The sequence below is a fragment of the Prionailurus viverrinus genome, chromosome X, assembly GCF_022837055.1.
Source record: "Prionailurus viverrinus isolate Anna chromosome X, UM_Priviv_1.0, whole genome shotgun sequence".
Classification (NCBI taxonomy): domain Eukaryota; kingdom Metazoa; phylum Chordata; class Mammalia; order Carnivora; family Felidae; genus Prionailurus; species Prionailurus viverrinus.
Genome location: NC_062579.1, coordinates 22,981,036 through 23,002,439, shown reverse-complemented (window position 1 = coordinate 23,002,439; position 21,404 = coordinate 22,981,036). Strand labels below are relative to the sequence as shown.

At 43.4% G+C, this 21,404-nt stretch overlaps 1 protein-coding gene across 1 annotated transcript; it reads left to right on the top strand.

Moving 5' to 3' along the window:
* The first annotated feature begins 4,235 nt into the window (after positions 1 to 4,235).
* Positions 4,236 to 20,699, top strand: TASL (TLR adaptor interacting with endolysosomal SLC15A4). Its single transcript, XM_047845010.1, has 2 exons — positions 4,236 to 4,439; positions 19,449 to 20,699. The coding sequence occupies exon 2, from the start codon at positions 19,450 to 19,452 to the stop codon at positions 20,338 to 20,340; it is 891 nt and encodes a 296-aa protein (XP_047700966.1). The 5' UTR covers positions 4,236 to 4,439; position 19,449; the 3' UTR covers positions 20,341 to 20,699.
* Positions 20,700 to 21,404: the final 705 nt, after the last annotated feature.

Genomic DNA, 21,404 nt, shown 5'->3' with positions numbered 1-21,404 from the left:
CAGGTACTTGACTTGCTACCTCTGATTAATGCCAACCACTGGGCAACAGCCAACAAAAATGAGCCGTTCGATATACTACACAGGATTTTCAAAGGACACGTACGGGGTGGAATGCAACGTGCCCTTTTAATTTATATCTCATTTCCAGGTTGAACCATTTTGCAACTGAAAGAAATTCAAATGCTTCAGAAACTTTACAGATGCAGTATTCATATGATTTGACACCGAGATGAAAGTCTCTCTGAAGTGGAAAATGGGAGTTATTCGAGAGCAAACAGTATACATCACCATCAGTTGTATCCTAAATAACAAAGTCTCTGGTGCACAACAAGCCATTACAGCTTCGTAGGCATTCCGAATGTTGTACTTAATAAAGCAATTATAATCTGTCATCCCGTCCTCGGTAAGCAGTACTGCTCCACAGCTTATGTTATGGATTTCTTCGGTAGAAATGAGACTTACTGAAGTATAACCAAGAATTTTAAAATGTCGTATTCATTTTACGCCATGGAATATGTGACGTGCTCCTAAACTCGAACAGGTTCATGATAATTTTTATAGAATACCACTTAAGATTGATCTTCTATGGAGGAAATGGATTACAACTGTATGCATAAAACTCCAACGGGGTCTTCAGGAAACGGTGATTATAAAAATGGCGAAGGTAAACTGAAAATGAATATGGGAAGACAGGGCTGTTTCTAAAGACGCCGTGAGTTACACGCTGTTTACCATTATGCACTGTCAGATGGATACTAGGGCTTTTGTTTTGTTTACTCTCCCTAGAGGCACAGATCAAATTGAGTTATAAACCACCGTGGTCTATTGAGTCGAGCTGGCAGGCACTGGTGATTAATTTTGGGGGGGGAGATTAGGGATAAAGTGGAATTAGAGAGAATTTCAAAGTACTGAGCCTGAGTAATGCTATAAAGATAAGTATACATGTAAATCCTGGGGTCAAAAGATTTAAGATTTGGCCTCGTTTACGTGAAGCAGTCAAATATCCACAGATGAAAACCTGGAGATCACAGGAGACACATGAGGGACTGGAGATACAGATTCACACATCATCCAAAGAATATAATGGCAGATATGGCAAGCCATGAGTTCACGAAGATAAGACACTGGCGGGAGGGGGGGGGGTGGGGGGAAGCAAGAATTTCAGTTCTAGGAAATGGAAGGTTGGTAGGAAACCAATGAAAGTTCTTAGAAAGGATGAAGTGGGGAGGTAGGAGAATGAGTAGCAGCGACACAAGACCCACCGGGTGACGGCAGGGGGATCTTCCTAAAGGAGGGGTTCTATCAATAAAGAACTGGATAAATACATTATCACTGGAACGTGCTTGCACTGAAAGTCTATGTAGGTGTCAAGAAGGATGAGGTCAATCTACATGTACCGACAGTGAAAAATTAATGCAAAAAAAGCTAAGGGACAAAATAGCCTATGTAGTATCCGAAATTAAAGTAGATACACATAAATGGAAAGACATCCGATGTTCTTGGTAGGTAAGGAGTTACTGCCTTGATTTCTGTGCCTCTAGAAAATCTCATTATAGGATTTTAGTTACACAGGATATAATTCTCCTTTATTTCAGTCAGCAAAGAGAAAGCAATGTAAAGCCAATTTCATAAGCTCAGGTCTCGTCAAAAGAGACATGGTAAGCCGACTTGACATAGTGCCAACTTTTTGTGTTTTTAAATTATTTTTTTTAAGTAATAAAAAAACTATGCCCAAGGTGAGGCTGGAAACTCACTACCCCGAGATCAAGAGTCACATGCTCTACCGACTGAGCCAGCCAGGCGCCCAAACGTAGGGCTAACTTAAAAAAAAATTTTTTTTTTAAGTTTATTTCTTTATTTAAAGAGAGACAAAGTGGGGCGCCTGGGTGGCGCAGTCGGTTAAGCGTCCGACTTCAGCCAGGTCACGATCTCGCGGTCCGGGAGTTCGAGCCCCGCGTCGGGCTCTGGGCTGATGGCTCGGAGCCTGGAGCCTGTTTCCGATTCTGTGTCTCCCTCTCTCTCTGCCCCTCCCCCGTTCATGCTCTGTCTTTCTCTGTCCCAAAAATAAATAAACGTTGAAAAAAAAAATTTAAAGAGAGACAAAGACAGTATGAGCGGGGGAGGGGAAGAGACAGGGATAGAGGGAGAATCCCAAGCAGGCTCTGCGCCGTCGGCACAGAGCCCCACGAGGGGCTCGAACTTGCGAAGCTGTGAGATCATGACCTGAGCTGAAACCGAGAGTCGGACGCTTAACTGACTGAGCCAGCCAGGCGCCCTTGGGCTATCTTTTCGATGATGGAAAATATATCCTGCAAAGGATGACTTCCATAAAATGAATAACTTGAGAGACAAAAATCGAGAGTGAGGATGATACAAACTTTGCATGTTCCGTTTGAAACAATCAATGTGAGTTAACGCAACCCAGAGCAGACAGAATCACCCCATAATAGCTACTGAATGGCATTGCCAGGTGAGCTCTTTGGGAACCCGTGAGAAAGTGTTTCTGGAGGTAGGTATGGCCCACCCTAGCATATCCTCAGTCTAGCTGGTTGTGGCTGAATCCACAATCAAAAGAAATAAAACAGTATTTGCCTCTCCAGTTATGACAACCTCTTGCTCACAACTCAGGGCTTGGTGGTCCAATTCGACAGTAATTCATATTAGGGCTCACATGTGGGAACCTGCCTTTTCAACTGGATCTAAGTAATGCCCCCATGAAATAATGCAGAAAACATGTGGACCCACGAAGTGGACAGATTCACATAGTGAGGGTTTGGAACTGAGCTTTGATCAGTTAGGTAGAAAAAGACAATAGGAGTAGCTACTATTTGGGTAGCATTATTCTTTGTGGGTTGGCTAAAAGCAGTCAGGGTAAACCAGATCAATTATTTCCAGAACTCTCAACATTTGTCTGCTTTTGGGCAAGAACAACCGACTCGTTTGTAGATAGACTTGTCTGTCCTCCAGGAAAACACAGATTACAATACGTTTGGGCCGTAAAATCAAATAAAACTATAGAGAACTTAAAAATACTGATTTGTATTTATTTTTTAAAAACATTTCTTTATTTTTGATGAGAGAGAGAGAGAGAAAGAGAGAGAGAGAGAGAGAGCTGGGGAGGGGCAGCAGAGAGGGAGACAGAAGATCTGAAGCAGGGTCTGTGCTGACAGTGGACAGCCTGACACGGGGCTTGAACTCACAAACCATGAGATCATGACCTGAGCCGATGTTGGATGTTTAACTGACTGAGCCACCCAGGCGCCCCCAAATATACTGGTTTTTAAAATGAAAAAGTAAAAAAAAAATAATAATAAAATAAAATGAAAAAATAAAATGAAAAAGTAACACATACACATAGTAGAAATTTTACAAGGGGATGGAGTGAAAAGTAAGTAAGACTCATTCTCAAAAGGCAATTGTTTCTTTCCAGTTTCTTGCATATCCCTATAGAAGTATACTTATTTGTATTTATATACATTGGAGCATATTATGTGTTCCTGCTAAACAATGTAACTTGGAGACCTTTTGCGATAATTAGATATAAAGCCACACGATTCTAACAACTGTGTAGTATTGTATACAGTTCTACATTTATTTAGCATACTGTCCTATTTATGACTACTTTTTCCAGGTGTTGACTTTCTTAATGCTGCCACAAATACCTTTTCACTTTTTTTGTGTGCCCAGGTGTAAACCTGTGCCATGAGTGAATTTATACAAATGAAATTATTGGGTCAGAGGGTACGAATATTTCAAATTGGGGGAAAAAAACTTCAACAGATACTGGGAAACTGCCCTCTAAAAATGTCTATAATCTCATCACTAACGCAGGAGAGTGCCTGTCTCCCTACAACCTTGCCCACTGGGTGTATTATATCATTTTTTACTTTGGTTAATCTGTGAGGGAAAACGGTTTTCGTTAGCATTTTTTAAAATTCTGAGCACAAGCCTGAGAATGCTTCTTAAAAATTATAGCTCAGCGAGCTCAGTGACGAGACAGAGAATTTTTTTTAAATCCCATTGGACTCTGGCTCTCTTTTGGTGAAGGGATCCCAGAGAATTTACTGTTAGAGTACATTTATGCGGATAGGGTTCTTCTATAAAGTGTAGCAATCAACTATTTTAACAAGAGACAGTTTCATAGATAGGTTTCATTTTTTGAAAAAGGGGAAGAAACACCATTCTGTGGCTCGATGTGGGTTTGTCAGTTACTGCCTCCCCGCTTCCTGGGACTTCCCACTGTTTTTGAGCACAAATCAGACTCGAGCAAAAACAACTCTTTCCATGGGATCAGCTATAAGAAGAATGGCCGTACAAAGAGCAGCTTAGTTTCTTGGAAGGCTGGTGGACATTTCTGGAAAAAGCACAGCTGACTTACTTGTCCCTATATGGTCATTTGCTGTTTCCTCCGGACCAAAGGAGCAGATTGGTTCGCGAAGGTAAGAGAAAGGAGGCCAACCCTTCTGTCACCTCTCCTCTCACTTGTTGAGTCGTTTACCACCAGAGACCAGATGCCATCGCCTCTCAGATGCTTTTCTAGTTGAGCAAGTCACAGGTGAGCGGGAGGTTCAGCAAGCATTCGAGGGAGCGGACGACAGTCGGGAGAAATGAGGCCAAATGCTCCCTTCTCTTACCCCCTCGCGTTCACGTTTTGGGCGGTTCTGAGATGTTGTGTGTTTTTTTTTACCCCCCAAATTGGACGGGTCGGATCACGTGTTTGTTGTGTAACCGATACGGTGCTTGTTCAGAAATTGCTGCACAGAATCAGCTTCCACGTTCTGAAAAGCAGGCCGCAAAACCTGACCAGAACTTTGCAGGGACAGCACATCTCTAGAATACAGTGATAGAGTTCTAGAGACGAGGACAATGACAGTAAGCTCCAGTTGGCTTTGACTCTCGATGATTCATTCCGAGAGCTTGAGCTAAGAGTTTTCCTGTGCGGCAGGGCACATTCAACATCTTTGCTGTGGTATGGACCTGACTTGGCCAGAATATTCGTACTGATATTTTGGGAACATTTCCTGCAAAGGTCAGTGTAAGAACAGTGTGTTTCTGGGCTTGAAAAGCTTCTCGTCGCAGTGGAGAGTATTTGAAATGTGGGCGAAAACCGTTCACACTGTAACGGTAATTCAGGGGATGTACAAAGGCAAAGGGCGCTAAGTCTCATATCAAAGTGGTGTTTCGATAGCTACGTCCGCTCCAGCTACTGAACCGTTTCTAATCACACATCACATACTTCATGATTAGCTCAGATACATAAGATAACATGGATGGAACTGGAGGGTATCATGCTAGGCGGAAATGAGTCAGCGAGCGCAAGACACGTATCTGTGATTTCACTCACATGTGGAATTTAAGGTGGGTGGGGGGGGATGGGTCCTCCCAGTTTTTCTTTTGCAAAGTTTCAAAACCTGTATTAAAAGGCAAAGAATAGTACAACGAACACCCATGCTTCCATCATGTAGATTAATCGGTTGTAGCTATGTTGCTATATTCACTTTCTCACTCTCTTGCTCTCCCTTCATCTATATACACACACGCACACATATATACGTACACAGTTCCCTTGGTGACTTTAGGACAGGTGTCACCCCCAAATCCTTGAGCCTGGATGCCAAGAGAAAGGGCAGTCTTCCCCATAATTACACTGCTAAGGAAACGTAACACCAAGACTATTCTTTCAGATATGATTCATACTTAAATTTTTCTTCCCAATTTTATTTTCTTCCCAATTTTGTTTTCTAAATTTAGAATGCAGTCAAGTACACGGTATGGCATTTTGTTGCTGGGACTACAACGAAGTAAATGATAGTGCTAATAGACGCAAGATAATTTCATTAATAACGATTAGCAATTCTAACACCAAAGAAATTTGACATCAGTCAACATTATCAGCATCACTTATCTTTTGATTCCTCTCATTTTGTGTCAATCCAAAAAAGTGATCGTGGGCTTTCATCTTTTTCGTTTGTGAGATGTCAAGACCCAGCATGAAGAAAATCCCAACTAAGACAAAAACATATTTACAAATTTTCTGCCTCCAAATCTACAGTTTCTGTAAATAAGAAAATTGACACACCCAGAGAAAGCCCTCGGAAGTAGAACTGAACAAAAAATTATTTACTTGGTGAGGTTCATATGGAAAACAGAGGCCTTTGGACTTTATGATCTTAGCCGTCAAATCAGACCCGCACAAGTTAAAAATCACTTCGTATTTGAAAGAAGAGATGACCCCCCAATGATTTCTTTTGTTAACAAGAATTGACATATGGATGAGAGATACTTTAGAGCATTTGTCCAAAGAGGACATAAGAGGAATATAAACCAAGGTATATGATGAAGAAAATGCTTATTTCTAGCTCTAAACTATGTATACTTTCAAAGGTAATGGTAAGCAAACTACGGGAGCTTTTTAATGTGGGGAGATCTCTCCTGAAGAAACTTTGTTTTGGGTAAAAAGTTCTCATATCGTTCGCTGGAAAACCAAACGCATAAGATAGATTTACCGATGATGGCGAAACAAAAGAACATTCAAGTTTTTCAGGGATAACCTTTTGGCGGTTTATTCACAAGATTCAAAGATCAAGATCTTTAAAAAATAAGGGCTGGAATTAGGGGATTTAGGATTTAGATTACAGGAAAAACAGGCAAAGAGATGAAACGGAGTATTTTGAGGATTTGGGGGTATTAAAAAAAATAACATCTCTGATAGGTCACCTACACATAATCCTAATAAGACAGTGCTTCATCCTCAAATTTGAGGCAAAAATAAATTTGCTCATCCGATCGGCAAATTAACAGTAATACTCTGTTGAAGGATGTCGGTGCAACAATTAATCTCAAACCCTGCTGGTCGGAGAATAAGCTGGCCCAAGCTACTCGAAAGGAAATTTGCAAGAGCCGTGAGGCAGTAATTCGGCTCCTTCACATCTGGCCTAAGGAAAAACACTCACAGAGGTACATGCAGTGATTACGCATAATAAAAAAGCAATAAAAACCTCAATGTCCAGTTTCAGAAATGATTTGCTGACCTAAGATGTGCCTGTTCCTGTACTATTTTGTAACTGCTGCCTCCACGTGGCTCTGGAGATTTCTTTTTTTTTTTTTTAAAGTTTATTTATTTTGAGAGAGAGAGAGAGAGAGAGAGAGAGAGAGAGAGAGAGAGACAGAATCCCAAGCAGGCTCTAGGCTGTCAGTGTGGAGCCCAACATGGGGCTCGATCTCATGAACTGTGAGATGGTGACCTGAGCCGAAATCAAGTCGGACGCTTAACTGACCGAGCCACTCAGGCGCCCCTGGAGGTCTCCTCTGCACCCGTCTCAACCCAGTCCCTCAGATGTCTTAGCTCACATGGGTGCAAACTGCCCTTCGAGAGACGATTCTGTTCTGCCACCCTATCAGCCCCAACCCCCCAACCTCCCACCAACCCCCAAACTTCTTGCTTTCCTTTTGCTGTTTCCAGTTACTCCTTCTTTCAAAGGACTATCCCAATGACTCATTTCCCTGATCTATTTAAGGTAACAGATGATTTTGTTCAAATTCCATGCAATCCTGATAAACATCTTGGGGGCAGGGACAGAAATAACCTAGAATCTCTAGTTCCGGGGCAAGGATGCTGAATGGATGGCCAGGGGCTCTGAAATGTTGATAAATGAGATTTGAAGGGTATGGGTGGTGAAACAGGGCCTGGATAGGGAAGCAGGGCTCTCAGGACAGACACACACACACACACACACACACACACACACACACACGAAAGAAAAATGCACAAATGCTTGCGGTGGGCGCGAAGGTGTGGAGAACTGGGAACACAGATAAGGACCACGTAGCACTAACATACGGGAACTTTCTCCTGGAGGTCACGGGGTAATGTTGATATTTAAGTGGCGCATCTCTTTGTCGTGATGAATCACTAAATTATACACCCCTGAAATGAATATTATGCTGTGTGCTAACTAAAACTTCAATAACTTGAAACATGAAAAAAAATAACGTATCTGTAATATTAAATTATTCTGTGGTTGTAAAATTAAGGGCGAGATGATGCCACCTTGCAGCAGGGCGAGTGCTTAGGGAAAATGTTGACACAAGATGAAAAGACCAGAGAGGATGAATTATTTGTGTGCCTCGGGCCCACTCTGGGGCACGCGTGGATGGCTTTCTTGGAGCTTTTCTTTCTGTATTTCGCTGTTCCCAGAACACTTTGGGAACACTTTGTCCCTAAGTGTTGTTATTCTGTACTCTTTTTTTCTTTTTAAAAAAGTTTATTTATTTTGAGAGCATGCATGCAGAGAGAGAGAGAGAGAGAGAGAGAGAGAGACAGAGAGTCGCGAGCAGGCTCTGTGCTGTCAGTGCAGAGATCAGCGTGGGGCTCGAACTCACAAACTTTGAGATCATGACCCGAGCAGAGGTCAAGAGTCAGATGCCCAACCCACAGAGCCACCCAAGTGCCCCCAAGTGCTGTTCTTTAGAGTCAGAGTCAGGGTTGTTGGCGTCAGGGTGGATACCCCTCTCCGGGAAGGACTAACTGCTTGCCACGACTGCTTGACATTAACTGCTCTCAACAAGGCAGTAGTGTGATATATTTGACGAACAGACCATGTCCTTTGAGTTTGTAAATTTGGACTTGAATCTTGCCTCCAGCACTTAGTTCTTTGTGACCTTGGGAAGGTCATTTTTCAAACCTCAACCTCAGTTTCCTCGTTAGGAAAATCCAAATTATGATAAAAGCGAACATGCAGTTTTATTGAAAAATTGGGCTTAGGGGCACCTGGGTAGCTCAGATGGTTAAGCGTCTGATTCTTGATTTCGGCCCAGATCATGAGGTCATAGTTTGTGGAACTGAGCCCCGTGTGGGGCTCTGCGCTGACAGCCCAGAGCCTGCCTGGGATTCGCTTTCCCTGTCTCTCTGCCCCTCCAGTGACTTAGGTCAAAACCATGGCAACCATGGCTCATGAATCAAATTGGCCTTTTGCCTGTTTTTCTTTTTCTTTTTAATGTTTATTTATTTCGGAGACAGAGAGAGACAGAGCATGAGTGGGGGAGAGGCAGAGAGAGAGGGAGACACAGAATCCGAAGCAGGCTCCAGGCTCTGAGCTGTCAGCAAAGAGCCCAATGCGGGGCTCGAACTCACAGACCGTGAGATCGTGACCTGGGCCGAAGCCAGACGCTCAACCGACTGAGCCACCCAGGCACCCCTTGCCTGTTTTTCTAAATAAAGTTTTATTGGAGCACAGCCACATCCATTTGTTTACATACGGTCTATGGCTGCTTTCCTGCCATGATGCAGAGTTGAGCCGCTGTGGCCGAGACTTAAAATGTTAAATATGTGGCCCTTGATAAAAAAAAGTTTCCTGATCCCTAACTTCGGTTTTTCCAAATGTTTCCTGTTGTAAAATTCTCCCCTCTTTATGTTTTCTCTTTGAACTCACGCTTGTCTTGTTTGCGTGCAAATTAAAAGTATTTCCATGTGCAGAGTATAACAAGAGTTTTCTGAGAAGAAGAATTTATATTGCAGTTTCTTCTGAAATGCAAGTAAATGATTTAACAAGGTACTGCACTTTAGCACATATTTCTAAGATGTGAATTTGCAACTAAGGTTAATTTTGGTATTCCCCTATTCTGGTAATGATTAATGTAGGCTAAATTTGCCTGGAACATCTCATCTGCAAAAGTCCTTGGATGTCTTTTCCGTCACACCTAGTTATGGGCAATTCTAAATATATCTCTCTAGCTTCTCTGTGATGAGAAACAAAAATTCAATGATAAAATATCTTGGAACAATTAAAATAATCCATTGGCTCAAGTTTCAGGGTGTCAAATGAAATTTACTGTAAAACGTGGCTTAGCATTTGTTTGGAGTATACCTTTCATAATGCCTTTGAAGAGATTAATGTCATAAGAATTTCACAAATAGTCAGTGACATTTTTTTAAATGCTAACCACCAAAATCAACTCAAATAACATTCTTTCTTTCTCTATTTTTAAATTTTAGGATGTCACGATACGCAGTATTGTTTTCACTCTAATGGTACATTAAAGGGTTTTATGAATATTAAATGAGTTAATGTAAGTTTAATTTTTGTTGATAAATTTCACACATTGCCTAGCTTTAGAGCAGGCTTTCAAAAGCTGTTTTAGCCTGCTCTCTGCTGCCCTCTGCTGCTCATTTTCAGAAACTGATTTTTGATTCTGAGCAATGCTCGCTTACACTCTCTTAATATATGCTTATAAACTCATGCAATATTCAAGCTTGAGGCGACTCTACCGGTAATTTAATCCTACATGATTCATCTGCAGATCAGAAGTTGAGTCTCTGTGATCTGAAGCAACATGTGAGTGTGGGCTCGTTTTCTGACTGCCAACGTTTGAACGTCTGGTGGTTTTGGACATGTTACTTAATTTTGACCTCTATATAATGAGCATAATAATACTACCTACATCTTGGAGTCTCTGTGGGATCCAGTGATGTAGTACATAAAAAGCACTTAGGATACTTTGTGGGTTGTAGCCACTAGTAATGTGAGCTATTTTATTGACTTGTCATTAATAAGACTAAAACCGTAGCTAATGACAAGGTCAGAACCAGAATTCTGGTCTCCTGACCACTAATTCAAGAATTTTCTTTTGCACTAGTCTGAAGATATGATGAAACTTGACCTTTTTAAAGTAGGCTCCACGCTGGGCATGGAACTCAATGTGGGGCTCGAACCCACGAACCCTGAGATCATGACCTGAGCCAAATCCAAGAGTCAGACGCTTAACCGACTGAGCCCCCCAGGCTCCCCTCCCAATATACATTTCTAATGCGCACACTTGGAAGATGATTTCACTGTTGGTTGTAAGGAGTCTCTCCAACGGGGCTCCCCGCCTGAATCTCCAGTGCACCGTTAGACACTTGCACTCAGAAAGTTCATCTCGTGGGAGACTCAAGAGGAACTAAACCGAACCCATTAGCTCACTTTCCAGCCTTTCTCCTGATCTCTTCATTTTGGTCAGCCCTGGTGCCGTTTCCCAGCAGGCCCGGACTCAGTCACTTTTTGTTCCTCTCTCTCCTTCATTTCCATGTCCAGGGATCTCGGTCTCTCAAGTTCATTCCTTCTCTTCCTCTTTTGCTACCTCCCTCCTGGGTTCCCGTCTCAGGCTCCTCAAGGGGGGACGAATCCAGCACCCGACTGACAGATTGCATCAGCTGCCGGAGCTTGCCGTGGCCCGCCGGGTACACCGCGTGTCTTCAGCCCTGCGTGTCCCAACTTACCTCCTCCACCGGACGAGTCTTTTCCTTTAGCCAGGAGTGCATCCCTCTCTAGAAATTAGGGCATATTTTCCGCTTTGTCATCACTGGACTTACCGCTTTCTGCCCTACTGGTCTGCCTTGGGCCCCACACATCAGAACGCTAGCATTCCCGTTCCATCAGAATCAAGCTATCAGCAAAGCTCTCGGATGATGACAAACAGTGCAAAGGGCCCATTATTCCAAACGAAATCCTAGACCCTCCTCCTTCATTGCTATGAAGGAGATTATCTGGACTACTCATAAACATCAGCCGCATAAAATGCAAGAGGACTCCAGTCGTGCTGATCATTTGGTCTGAGAAGAAATAGGATACATGGTGGGAGCCTTGGGGTAGGGCTGAATGGGAACAAGGCTAATAAAGAGTGACTGTGAAATTTTAGTAAAAGCCTTAAGTGACCGTGACTTGGAGAAATAATGCTTGCATCCCACCTAGATTGGCGTCCGTTACTGACGACGCGAGAATCACACAGATCTCTGCACTTTCGTGGACTTCTCCTCTCTCTGCAGTGACTTTTCCCTTTTCTCATGACTCTTCAGATCTTTCTTCTTCTTTTTTTTGATGTTATTTTAGAGAGAGAGTGAGCGGGGGAGAGGGGCAGAAGCAGAGAGAGAAAGAGACCTAAGCAGACTCCACGCTCCGCGTGGAGCCCAATGCCAGGCTCGATCCCACGACCCTGGGATCATGACCTGAGCCGAGATCAGGAACCAGACGCTCAAGTGACTGAACCACCCAGCACCCCCCCCCCCAAATCCTTATTGTTCTTTAGGACCAAATAAAAGTTGACATTTTACACAGTGATTTTTTTTTTCTCTCTTCTTCACCCTCAGGATGTGTTGTATCTTTAAGCACAAACTCAACTGTACAGGAAGGGCCCGTGTCTTTCCCCACCCTCTTTGTGACTTTAAAAATATCTGTGTTTAGTTTGTTTTTTTTTTTTTAATTTTTTTTTCAACGTTTATTTATTTTGGGGACAGAGAGAGACAGAGCACGAACAGGGGAGGGGCAGAGAGAGAGGGAGACACAGAATTGGAAACAGGCTCCAGGCTCTGAGCCATCAGCCCAGAGCCCGACGCGGGGCTCGAACTCCCGGACCGCGAGATCGTGACCTGGCTGAAGTCGGACGCTTAACCGACTGCGCCACCCAGGCGCCCCTAGTTTTTATTTTAATTAAGAAACTAACCCAAGTTACACGGGAACATAACTGGGGTCAAAAGATCCTAAGAACAGAAATCCCTGTACCTCTTTTCCAAAAGCAACTACTTTTATGTCCTTTTTACGAATTATTTAGTATTTACCTCCATTTCTTTTTAAGTAGTATGCTTGTATTCCAACTTCTGGATTTTTCAGTTCGGGACTTTATTTGTTGACTTGTCACTAACCACATAATGATTTAGTTTTGTTTTTTTTTTTAACTCCCCTTGCTTCTACCAAGAACATGCAACCTTGGCCTACCAAGTACAGGCTAAGTCAGTGCCCCTCTGACTACACGTACTGGCCACCCAGTCTGGACACATAGGCCGATGCCTAAGACAATTTTTACTGATGTCTCATTATTGGACGTGATAGAGTATTTTAATTTTTTTTAATGTTTATTTATTTTTGACAGAGAGAGAGAGAGAGAGAGAGAGAGACAGAGCATGAGCGGGGGAGGAGCAGAGAGAGAGAGGGAGACACAGAATCCGAAGCAGGCTCCAGGCTCCGAGCTGTCCGCACAGAGCCCCACACGGGGCTCGAACCCACAGACCGCGAGATCATGACCTGAGCTGAAGTCGGACGCTCAACCGATTCAGCCGCCCGGGCGCCCCAATACGTGATAGAGTACTATCTTTGTCTCCCGATTTGTTGTCATCCTGTGACGCTATCTCCAATTTGGTTAGATCAATTTTCACTGCTTTCTATATTATGTCCACCTCAGCCATATAGTAAAACCACACTCTGTTTCTTGCACCATTTTTCTTAAATTTTGAGTTGGAGTTTATAATTGCCTGGATTTGTGTGGGCGGATATGGTGGCCCCATGTGGCAATTTAAATTAAATGAAAATGTCACTCAGACTAGCTCCATTTGGCTCACTTACTAGTCATAAGGGGCTCTCGGTTTTCATATTGGACATATTGCCAGAGAAACCTATGTTAGATGCTACCTTCACCACCTCAGAGACGACCCAAGAAACCACACTATTCAAACAAAAATAGCTTTAAAAAATTTCCTTGAACCATTCACACAGGGGTTCTAGACTTCCTCCAACAGCGATGGAAATATTAAAAGGAAGTTGCACATAATCTTAGTTTCAAAATAACTAAACAAAAAGTGTCTCAGGTGAGGGTCCCATGTCATTACCAAATAGCTAAAAGTTTACGCCCTGATTTTTTTTTTTTTTTGCTACCTCCTCTCCAACAGTCCTTGAAAGGAGTACAGAGATGAATGAATCAGATGTTGCTCCAGAATTGTTGCCGTGACACTGAATGACAGTGGTCATCTTTAAATTTCAATTCGACTTGCCTGTCTTCAGGATTTTAAAGTTTTGTTGTCAACTTCACTATCTTCTAAGCCTGTACTGTCCAAGAGAGCGCCACGCGGCCTTTTAAATTAATGTATTTTTTTAAGTTTATTCATTTTGAGGGAGAGAGAGAATGAGAGAGGACATGTCAGGAGGGGCAGAGAGAGGAGAAAGAGAGAATCCCAAGCAGGCACTGAAGTGCCACTACAGAGCCCGACGTGGCCCCTGAACCCACACAAACCATGAGATCGTGACCTAAGCCGAAACTAAGAGTTGGACGCTTAGCTTCCAGGGCTGCCCAGGCACCCCCTGAATTAACTGAAATAAAACTGAAATTCAGTTTCAGTAGCTACATTTCAAGCGCTCAGCAACCATTCAGTAACTGGCTACCGGTTAACATTCTGGACAGCACAGACAGAGATCGTTCTGTCGTTTCCGAAAGTTCTGTTGGACAGCACGGGTCCAGATTTTTCATGTGCTGACACCTTCCTAATTCACCCCCAAGTCCACAGCCAATTATATGAGTCTTACTTCATGGTGCTCAGACTTACTAAGTTGTCTTCGATTTCATCTTCCAATCCAGAAGCCTTCGGGTCTGTTCCAACCTGGCAGCTGGCCTTTTGACCCGTGATGCACCTTTCATGCCACACTGTCCTTCCACTTTCCTCCCGGGCAGGACGCTGGCACATCCTGAACCTAGGACAAAACACAGGGGGCCTCAGTCCAGAGCATTCCCATCTTCTCTTCCTAGTCCCGGACACCCCTCGCCCTCAGCCCCCACTTCTGACCTCAGCACATGGTCCCAACAAAAAGCTACCCCTTCATCACCTGCTGGGTCTGGGCGTGTGTGTGCGCCCAGTCCCTAAGTTGGGATGAGTCTTAACGGATTAGGAGAAAAGCCTGTGCCAACTTTCAGGCTGTCCCTGGGCAATGTGAGCGGACAATTCTGAGGTCCGGAGTTCCATAACAGCTGGTTGGGCTTCCTCACGTTGGCCTCTAGAGCGCCATACCACGTTGGGATGGGCATACTCAAGGAGGGACAGAGTGGGGTCCTTTACACTGCAGGGTTTGATAGAGGGGCTCAGGCTATCCCACTCTGAGGGCTCCCTGTTCACTGATTCACTTACTCCTTTCAGTGGAGCACATCTTCCACTGACTTCCTGAGAAAGGTGTCTGGGAGACGAGCTATTTGAGACTTGTGCTTAAAAAAAATGTCTCTATTATTTTGGGACGCCTGGGTGCCTCAGTCAGTTGAGCATCTGACTCTTGATCTCAGCTCAGGTCATGATCTCACGGTTCGTGAGATCAAGCCCGGCGTCAGGCTCTGCTCACAATGCGGAGCTTGCTTGGGATTCTCTTTCTCCCTCGCTCTCTCTCTCTGCCCCTTTCCCGCTTGGGCTCCTCCTCAAAAATAAATAAACTTAAAAAAAATCTCTATTTTATCCATCTACTCGATTGATAATTTGGTCATGAGATTCTAGATTGAATACAAATTTCATTCAAAAATTTTAAATGATTCTTAAAAATTTATTTATTTTTGAGAGAGACAGAGACAGCATGAGCTGGGGAGAGGCAGAGAGAGAGAGAGAGAGAGAGAGAGAGAGAGAGAGTGAGAGAGAATCCCAAGCAGGTTCCACGATGTCAGCACAGAGCCCAATGTGGGGCTCGAACTCACGAAACCGTGAGATCACGACCTGAGGTGAAACCAAGAGTCAGACGCTTAACCAACTGAGCCACCCAGGCAACCCTCTTTCAAAACTTTTTAGATATTGTTACTTAATCTTCTTGCTTCTCATGTTGCTATGGAGAAGTCTAAACATTCTGGGTCTTGGGTTTTTTTCTTCTTTTTTCTCTCTGGAAACGTAGAGTGTTTTCTCTTTTTCCCAAGTGTTCATTTTACAATAACAAGAAGGGAAGTACAGGGAAAATGGGTATTTATCCAGTATTTTGTAGACTCACATCCTTTCATTGTGGAAAATACTCTTTGATTGTGTAAATTTCACTCTTCTTTTCCTTCTGAGCCTTCTAGTGCTCAGATAATGAATCTCCTGGACTGGTTTTCTAGTTTTGTCTCTACTATTTTTCATCTTGTATTTTTGTTCTTCTTTGAAAATGGGAGTTTGCCTCAACTTTGTCTTTCAATCTTTCTACTGAGTTTTAAAATTCTCTAACATTTTTAACTTGTAAGAGGTTCAGAATGTTTTTTTATAGCATCCTAAAGATTGTAATGTTACTAACCTTTCCCCTTGAGATTACTGACAGTAGTTCATGCTCCACCCACCCAGAATCCACTCCTCTAAGTGGCTGTTTCTGTCTCATTCGGAGCTTTCTTTGGATATTTCAACATTCTACCCACAGTTAAGAATGGAGATCCAAAAGGCTCAGTGGGCTCTTGTGATTGTGAACTTGAATGAGGGTGGTCTGGATGCCACATTTAGTTGTGGATCCTCTGGGGTCAACTGCTCTTCTCCTCAGACTAGTCCAGTTTCCCCAGAACAGCCTTCTCCAAATCCCGCCTAGAACGTGGATGCCCCTGTGCCAGCATTCTGGAAGCTAAGAGGGGAGGTCATGGATCTCACGATCCAACATGCATACGTTCACGTACTCTATTATTGGGTAATTCTACCCTCAGTTGGTATCCCATACTCTCAAGACTCTGTATTTTATTCTTCAGAGACTCTATTTCAACTTTTCCTTTGGGGTTGAGAAGGGGAGACGGTCACCTGGTTATAGGGAGGGAATGAGTTAGAGAACCCTATTCCCAAAAGGTACATGGGACCACCAACTCCTGAACATGTAGGGGAATTTCTCAGGTCTCCAAAGACATTAACCTTTGGCTTCCTTCTTTCCAGCTTCTGAAACGTTATTGAGCTTGTCTCTTCTGTTCTCACTTTTCTTCTGAATATTAACGTTTCAAATAAATAATTTACTGTTGTTTTATTAAAGTTTGGGGAAAAAGAAAAAAAAATACATAGATAGGCCTTACTTCCTGTATTTTCCTGGAGATCTTTGCTTTCCTCTACCTCAATTTGATCTTGCTTTTGAGCTCACAGTCTCCTGAGTGATCACTGCCAATCAGGATTTCTTTAGTCACTTCAGGGCTCCCTCCTCCTTGGGTTCCCCTGTAAATTCTAGCTTGTTCGCATAGAGCTATAGGGTCAGTGATGGATATGGAAGTGCGGCCATGTTTGGTTGTCAACATGCAGTCATACTGGCATCCATGGAAACTTATCATTCAGTACTCCCTGGTGAATAGTCTATAGATGTGTCTGCAATCTTCCCACCCCAAATCTTGGTCTTCTCCAGGTTTGGAGGCTCTGGGTGGCACGCCGGTTCGTGAGCAGACGTGAGGAGGCCACCGCAGGCCTGTCCACTCCAGCAATCGACGTGGCTGGCTCTCCTCCTTCTCCCACGACATACTGAACAGGACAGAATTTCCTCAGATTCTCTGCTTCCCCAGATCCTATGTGGGAGGTAGGGCACAGAGCTCGTCTCTTCCCAAACCTACCTGGAGCCATACCACCTTCATCCATGGGGGATTATATCCACTAGCCTGCTGTTGATGCATAAATACCATGCCCTGAATCCTTTGGGGGCTCTGGGTTCTCAAGTTGAAAAGCTCAAGCCATGTTGTCCCAAAAGCCATTTTTCTAAAACTGAATTCTCACGATCCCGCGGTCCGTGAGTTCGAGCCTCGCGTCAGGCTCTGGGCTGATGGCTCAGAGCCTGGAGCCTGTTTCCGAATCTGTGTCTCCCTCTCTCTCTGCCCCTCCCCCGTTCATGCTCTGTCTCTCTCTCTGTCCCAAAAAAAAAAAAAAAATTTAAAACTGAATTCTGCCCAGAGCTCCAGGAGCTTGTTCATGAACTCGAAAGGAGAGAGTTATGTTGCTTTTTTTTTTTTAGGAATTTTTTTTTTAATTAAAAAAATTTTTTTTTAATTTTTTTATTTTTTAAAATTTACATCCAAATTAGTTAGCATACAGTACAACCATGATTTCAGGAGTAATCTGGTTTTCCACAATGATGTTCTGAGACCTTGAAGGTTGAAGTCCCCAGCTGCAGTCGAGTCGCTAACTATCACCGTTAAGCCTTTAGGATACACTCTTTTGCCCTGAAAATTATCTGCTCCTCATATATGTGAGATTTGCCTTTTCATCTTGATGTTCAGTTTGCAGGCGGAACTACACGTAGAAAGCTTCTTCAGGAAACATTTTCTTTTTTCTTATAATTATGTCTAGCATATAAGAATTACCTCACAGATTTGTGGGAAACCTTTAACTTTGTATCTTTGTGGTATCTTACACTGGGAAGAATATAGTAACCATTTAATTGACGTATTTACTGAATAGATCTCCAGGTAGTTCCAAAAGGGAAAATAAACACTGAAGGTACGACCTTTATAAAATTAAAACAATTCTACTAATTTTCTTAATCATATTCTTTTTATAATATTACCCTGACACAATTAAAAATTCCCTTGGGAAATGACTCTGACTACATAAGACAGTAAAATGTAAAAATAGGACCCTCTGTTAAGATACGATTATTTCCTAATTTCACTTTTCAATTTCAGGCTCAAAATGCCACAGCGTTCCTTTTTTAGCAAATGCAGCTGCTAGTTTCCAGCCTGTTCTAGCCACTCCAGACTCCAGGGACAACCGTGGAGCGTGGGGAGGGGAGGCGGGTGTAGCCAAAGCCCGAGGTCAGGAAAGCTCCCTGGTAACTAGGGGAGAGGTAGACAGATCAGCTGGGGACAGACGTTTCTAGGATATGGTAGGGTGAGAAGCAGGCGGGAGAGAGCAAGAAACTTCTCCCGGGCTGCAAAGTTGGGGGAGGCTCCCCGCTCCTTCGTGACGGGCTGGTAGTGAATTATTTTCCTATCTGCCAGTGCTGTCCATTATTTAATTGAAGTTCACCAATATCTTTTAAGTCGCTACAAAAATGCAAACAATTGTGCTAGCTCCCAGGGATAAATACAAAGAGGAGTAAGACACAGCCCTTTTCAGCAGAAGGTGCCACAGGTTTCTCAACGTTTTCCCTATAACGCACTAGCCGCTTCCCCGCTTTGCAGCTTCTCATTCTCCATTTTCTCTGGGGCAGAAGGCAAACTCTGCCGCCTCTGACTCCCAAGGCGCTCCAAGCCCCAAATCCAATCTCTTTCCCAGCCCCTTCTGCTTATATTCAGCATCTTGGTATATGGTGAACAGGCTATGCCACCATATTCTCTTTGAACTCTGTGTGGGGCTGAGACTCCCACTTAGTTTTCACCATGTAGCTAAAAGGCCACCTTCTCTAGGACACATCGTTTGACTTCTCTGCCTTTGCCCCAGGCTGTGTTAGGGGCCCCTTTCTGGACTTCCGTGGTGCCCATCCCTGTTACAATTCTCAGTGATATCTCATTGGCATTGTTTGTCCCCCAGTTGTTGTCGCCTGGTAGAACCTTCTTGAAAGACGGGACTATGTCCTACTCATCTTTTGATCTCTAGCATATGCCATAGTTCTGGCACACAGCAGGCACCTAATTATTAATGGTGTGGTGGATGAATGAATCATTTCCTTTATTGTCATGTTTCATCTATCAACTACCTTTTTTTTTTTTTCACAATTCCAATCTTCATTTTCCCCGTCGTTACTTATCAACTCTCTTTGCAGGATGCTGTCAGAAGGGTATCTCAGCGGACTTGCCTACCAGAAGGACATCCACTGGAGCTGTTCATCTTATAATGAGCAGGTGGCTGAGGAGGAAGAAGAGACAAAATCTGCCACTCATTCCTATTGCTCTGTGGATGAGACTCAAGTCCGAAGCCTGTACGTGAGCTGCAAATCCTCAGACAAGTTTATGTCTTCAGTGCACGCGCGCGAGAGCCAACACAGTGGAAAGCAGAGAACCATAATGCTGCAGACAAACCCCAATCCTGTGTTTGAAAGCCCCAGCTTAGCTGCAGTGGAAATATGTAGAGACTCGAGCAGAGAGACCTACTTGGTTCCACCTTCCTGTAAGAGTATTTGCAAGAATTACAATGACTTACATATTGCAGGTGACCAGGTGATGGCTATTAATTCAGTGACGACGGATTTCCCCCCTGAGAGCAGTTTTGACTATGGCCCTTTGCTGAAATCATCTGAGATTCCTTTGCCCATGGAGGATTCCATTCCCACTCAGCCCAGCGACTTTCCCCAGAAACCTATCCAGCGGTATTCGTCGTACTGGAGAATAACCAGCGTCAAAGAGAAAAGCAGCCTGCAAATGCAGAAGCCAGTTTCTAATGCAGTGCTGAACGAATACTTGGAGCAGAAGCTGGTAGAATTATACAAGCAGTACATTATGGACATTGAGTTTCATGACAGTTCTCCCACCCAGATTCTAGCGTCTGAACTCATCATGACAAGTGTGGATCAAATTAGTCTCCAAGTGTCCAGAGAGAAGAATCTGGAGACCTCCAAAGCCAAGGACATAGTCATTAACTGCCTATTACAGCTGGTGTCGGGTGAAATTAGCACACCTAGTCTCCGTATTTCTCAGTACAGCAACGTCAATCCATAGAGAGAAGGCTGGCGGCCCTCCTTCTCGACTCCTCCAAATGAGAGCAACACTTCCTTCATTTATTCTGAGAATGTGCAGGAGGTGGGGGTGAAGGGGAGTCCAGAGCTAAAAAAAAGCAAGGTTGGACAGAGGTCAAGTGTGAATTCAAAGGAAATCTCTTACTATTGCACGTAATGAAGGCATGTGGGAAGAGCATCCAGAAAGACTCATTGCAAAGCAAAGGTCGTATAGCAACAAAGCACAAATAAAAATGATCCACGGGCGCCTGGGTGGCTCAGTCAGTTAAGCCTCGAACTTCGGCTCAGGTCATGATCTTGCGGTTTGTGAGTTTCAGCCCCACGTCGGGCTCTGTGCGACGGCTGGGAGCCTGGAGCCTGCTTGGATTCTGTGTCTCCCCCTCTCTCTGCCCCTCCCCCGCTCATGCTCTGTCTCTCTCTCTCTCTCTCCTTCGAAAATAAATAAAAACATAAAAAAAAGATCCAAAAAGTAAATGTATGATTCACTTAAAGAGTAGACGAGATGAAAAAGCAGCCCAGCCAAAGAAGAACATCCACCACGGAAAGACAAAAATGCAGAGGTTTCGAGTAAAGAGTTATTGTTTGTTATCCGAATTAATTCCTCCAAGTTTTTTTTTTTCTTGAGAGAAATGGACTTCAGAAGGGTGCTGTATATGGGTAGAAAGACCAGTTGAAACAGTCTTGAAAATATGTTTCTACTTCTTTTCTGTTTTTTACAGCCTATCATTTGAAATTTTAACTCTTTATAAACATTCAAACAGTAGCAAATTGCAAACTGTGTTTTTTTAATGATTACTTAGCAACAGTCATGAAACAGCCACTCTCACCTCCTAGTTTTATTAGTGAAGACGAAGTGTTCCAAATGGAAAACAGCACATCGTTATTTTTTTAAAAAGAGATCTTATTTTTAAGTAACCTTTCTACCCAATGTGGGGCTTGAACTAACAACCGTGAAGTCAAGAGTCACGTGATCCACTGACTGAGCCAGCCAGGCCCGCGATGTTCACACTGTGAATACTAGACAATTCCTTTTACTTTGCTCTGTAT

Excerpts from the sequence above, each read along its gene's own strand:
- TASL (XM_047845010.1), top strand. The coding sequence starts at position 19,450 with ATGCTGTCAGAAGGGTATCTCAGCGGACTTGCCTACCAGAAGGACATC.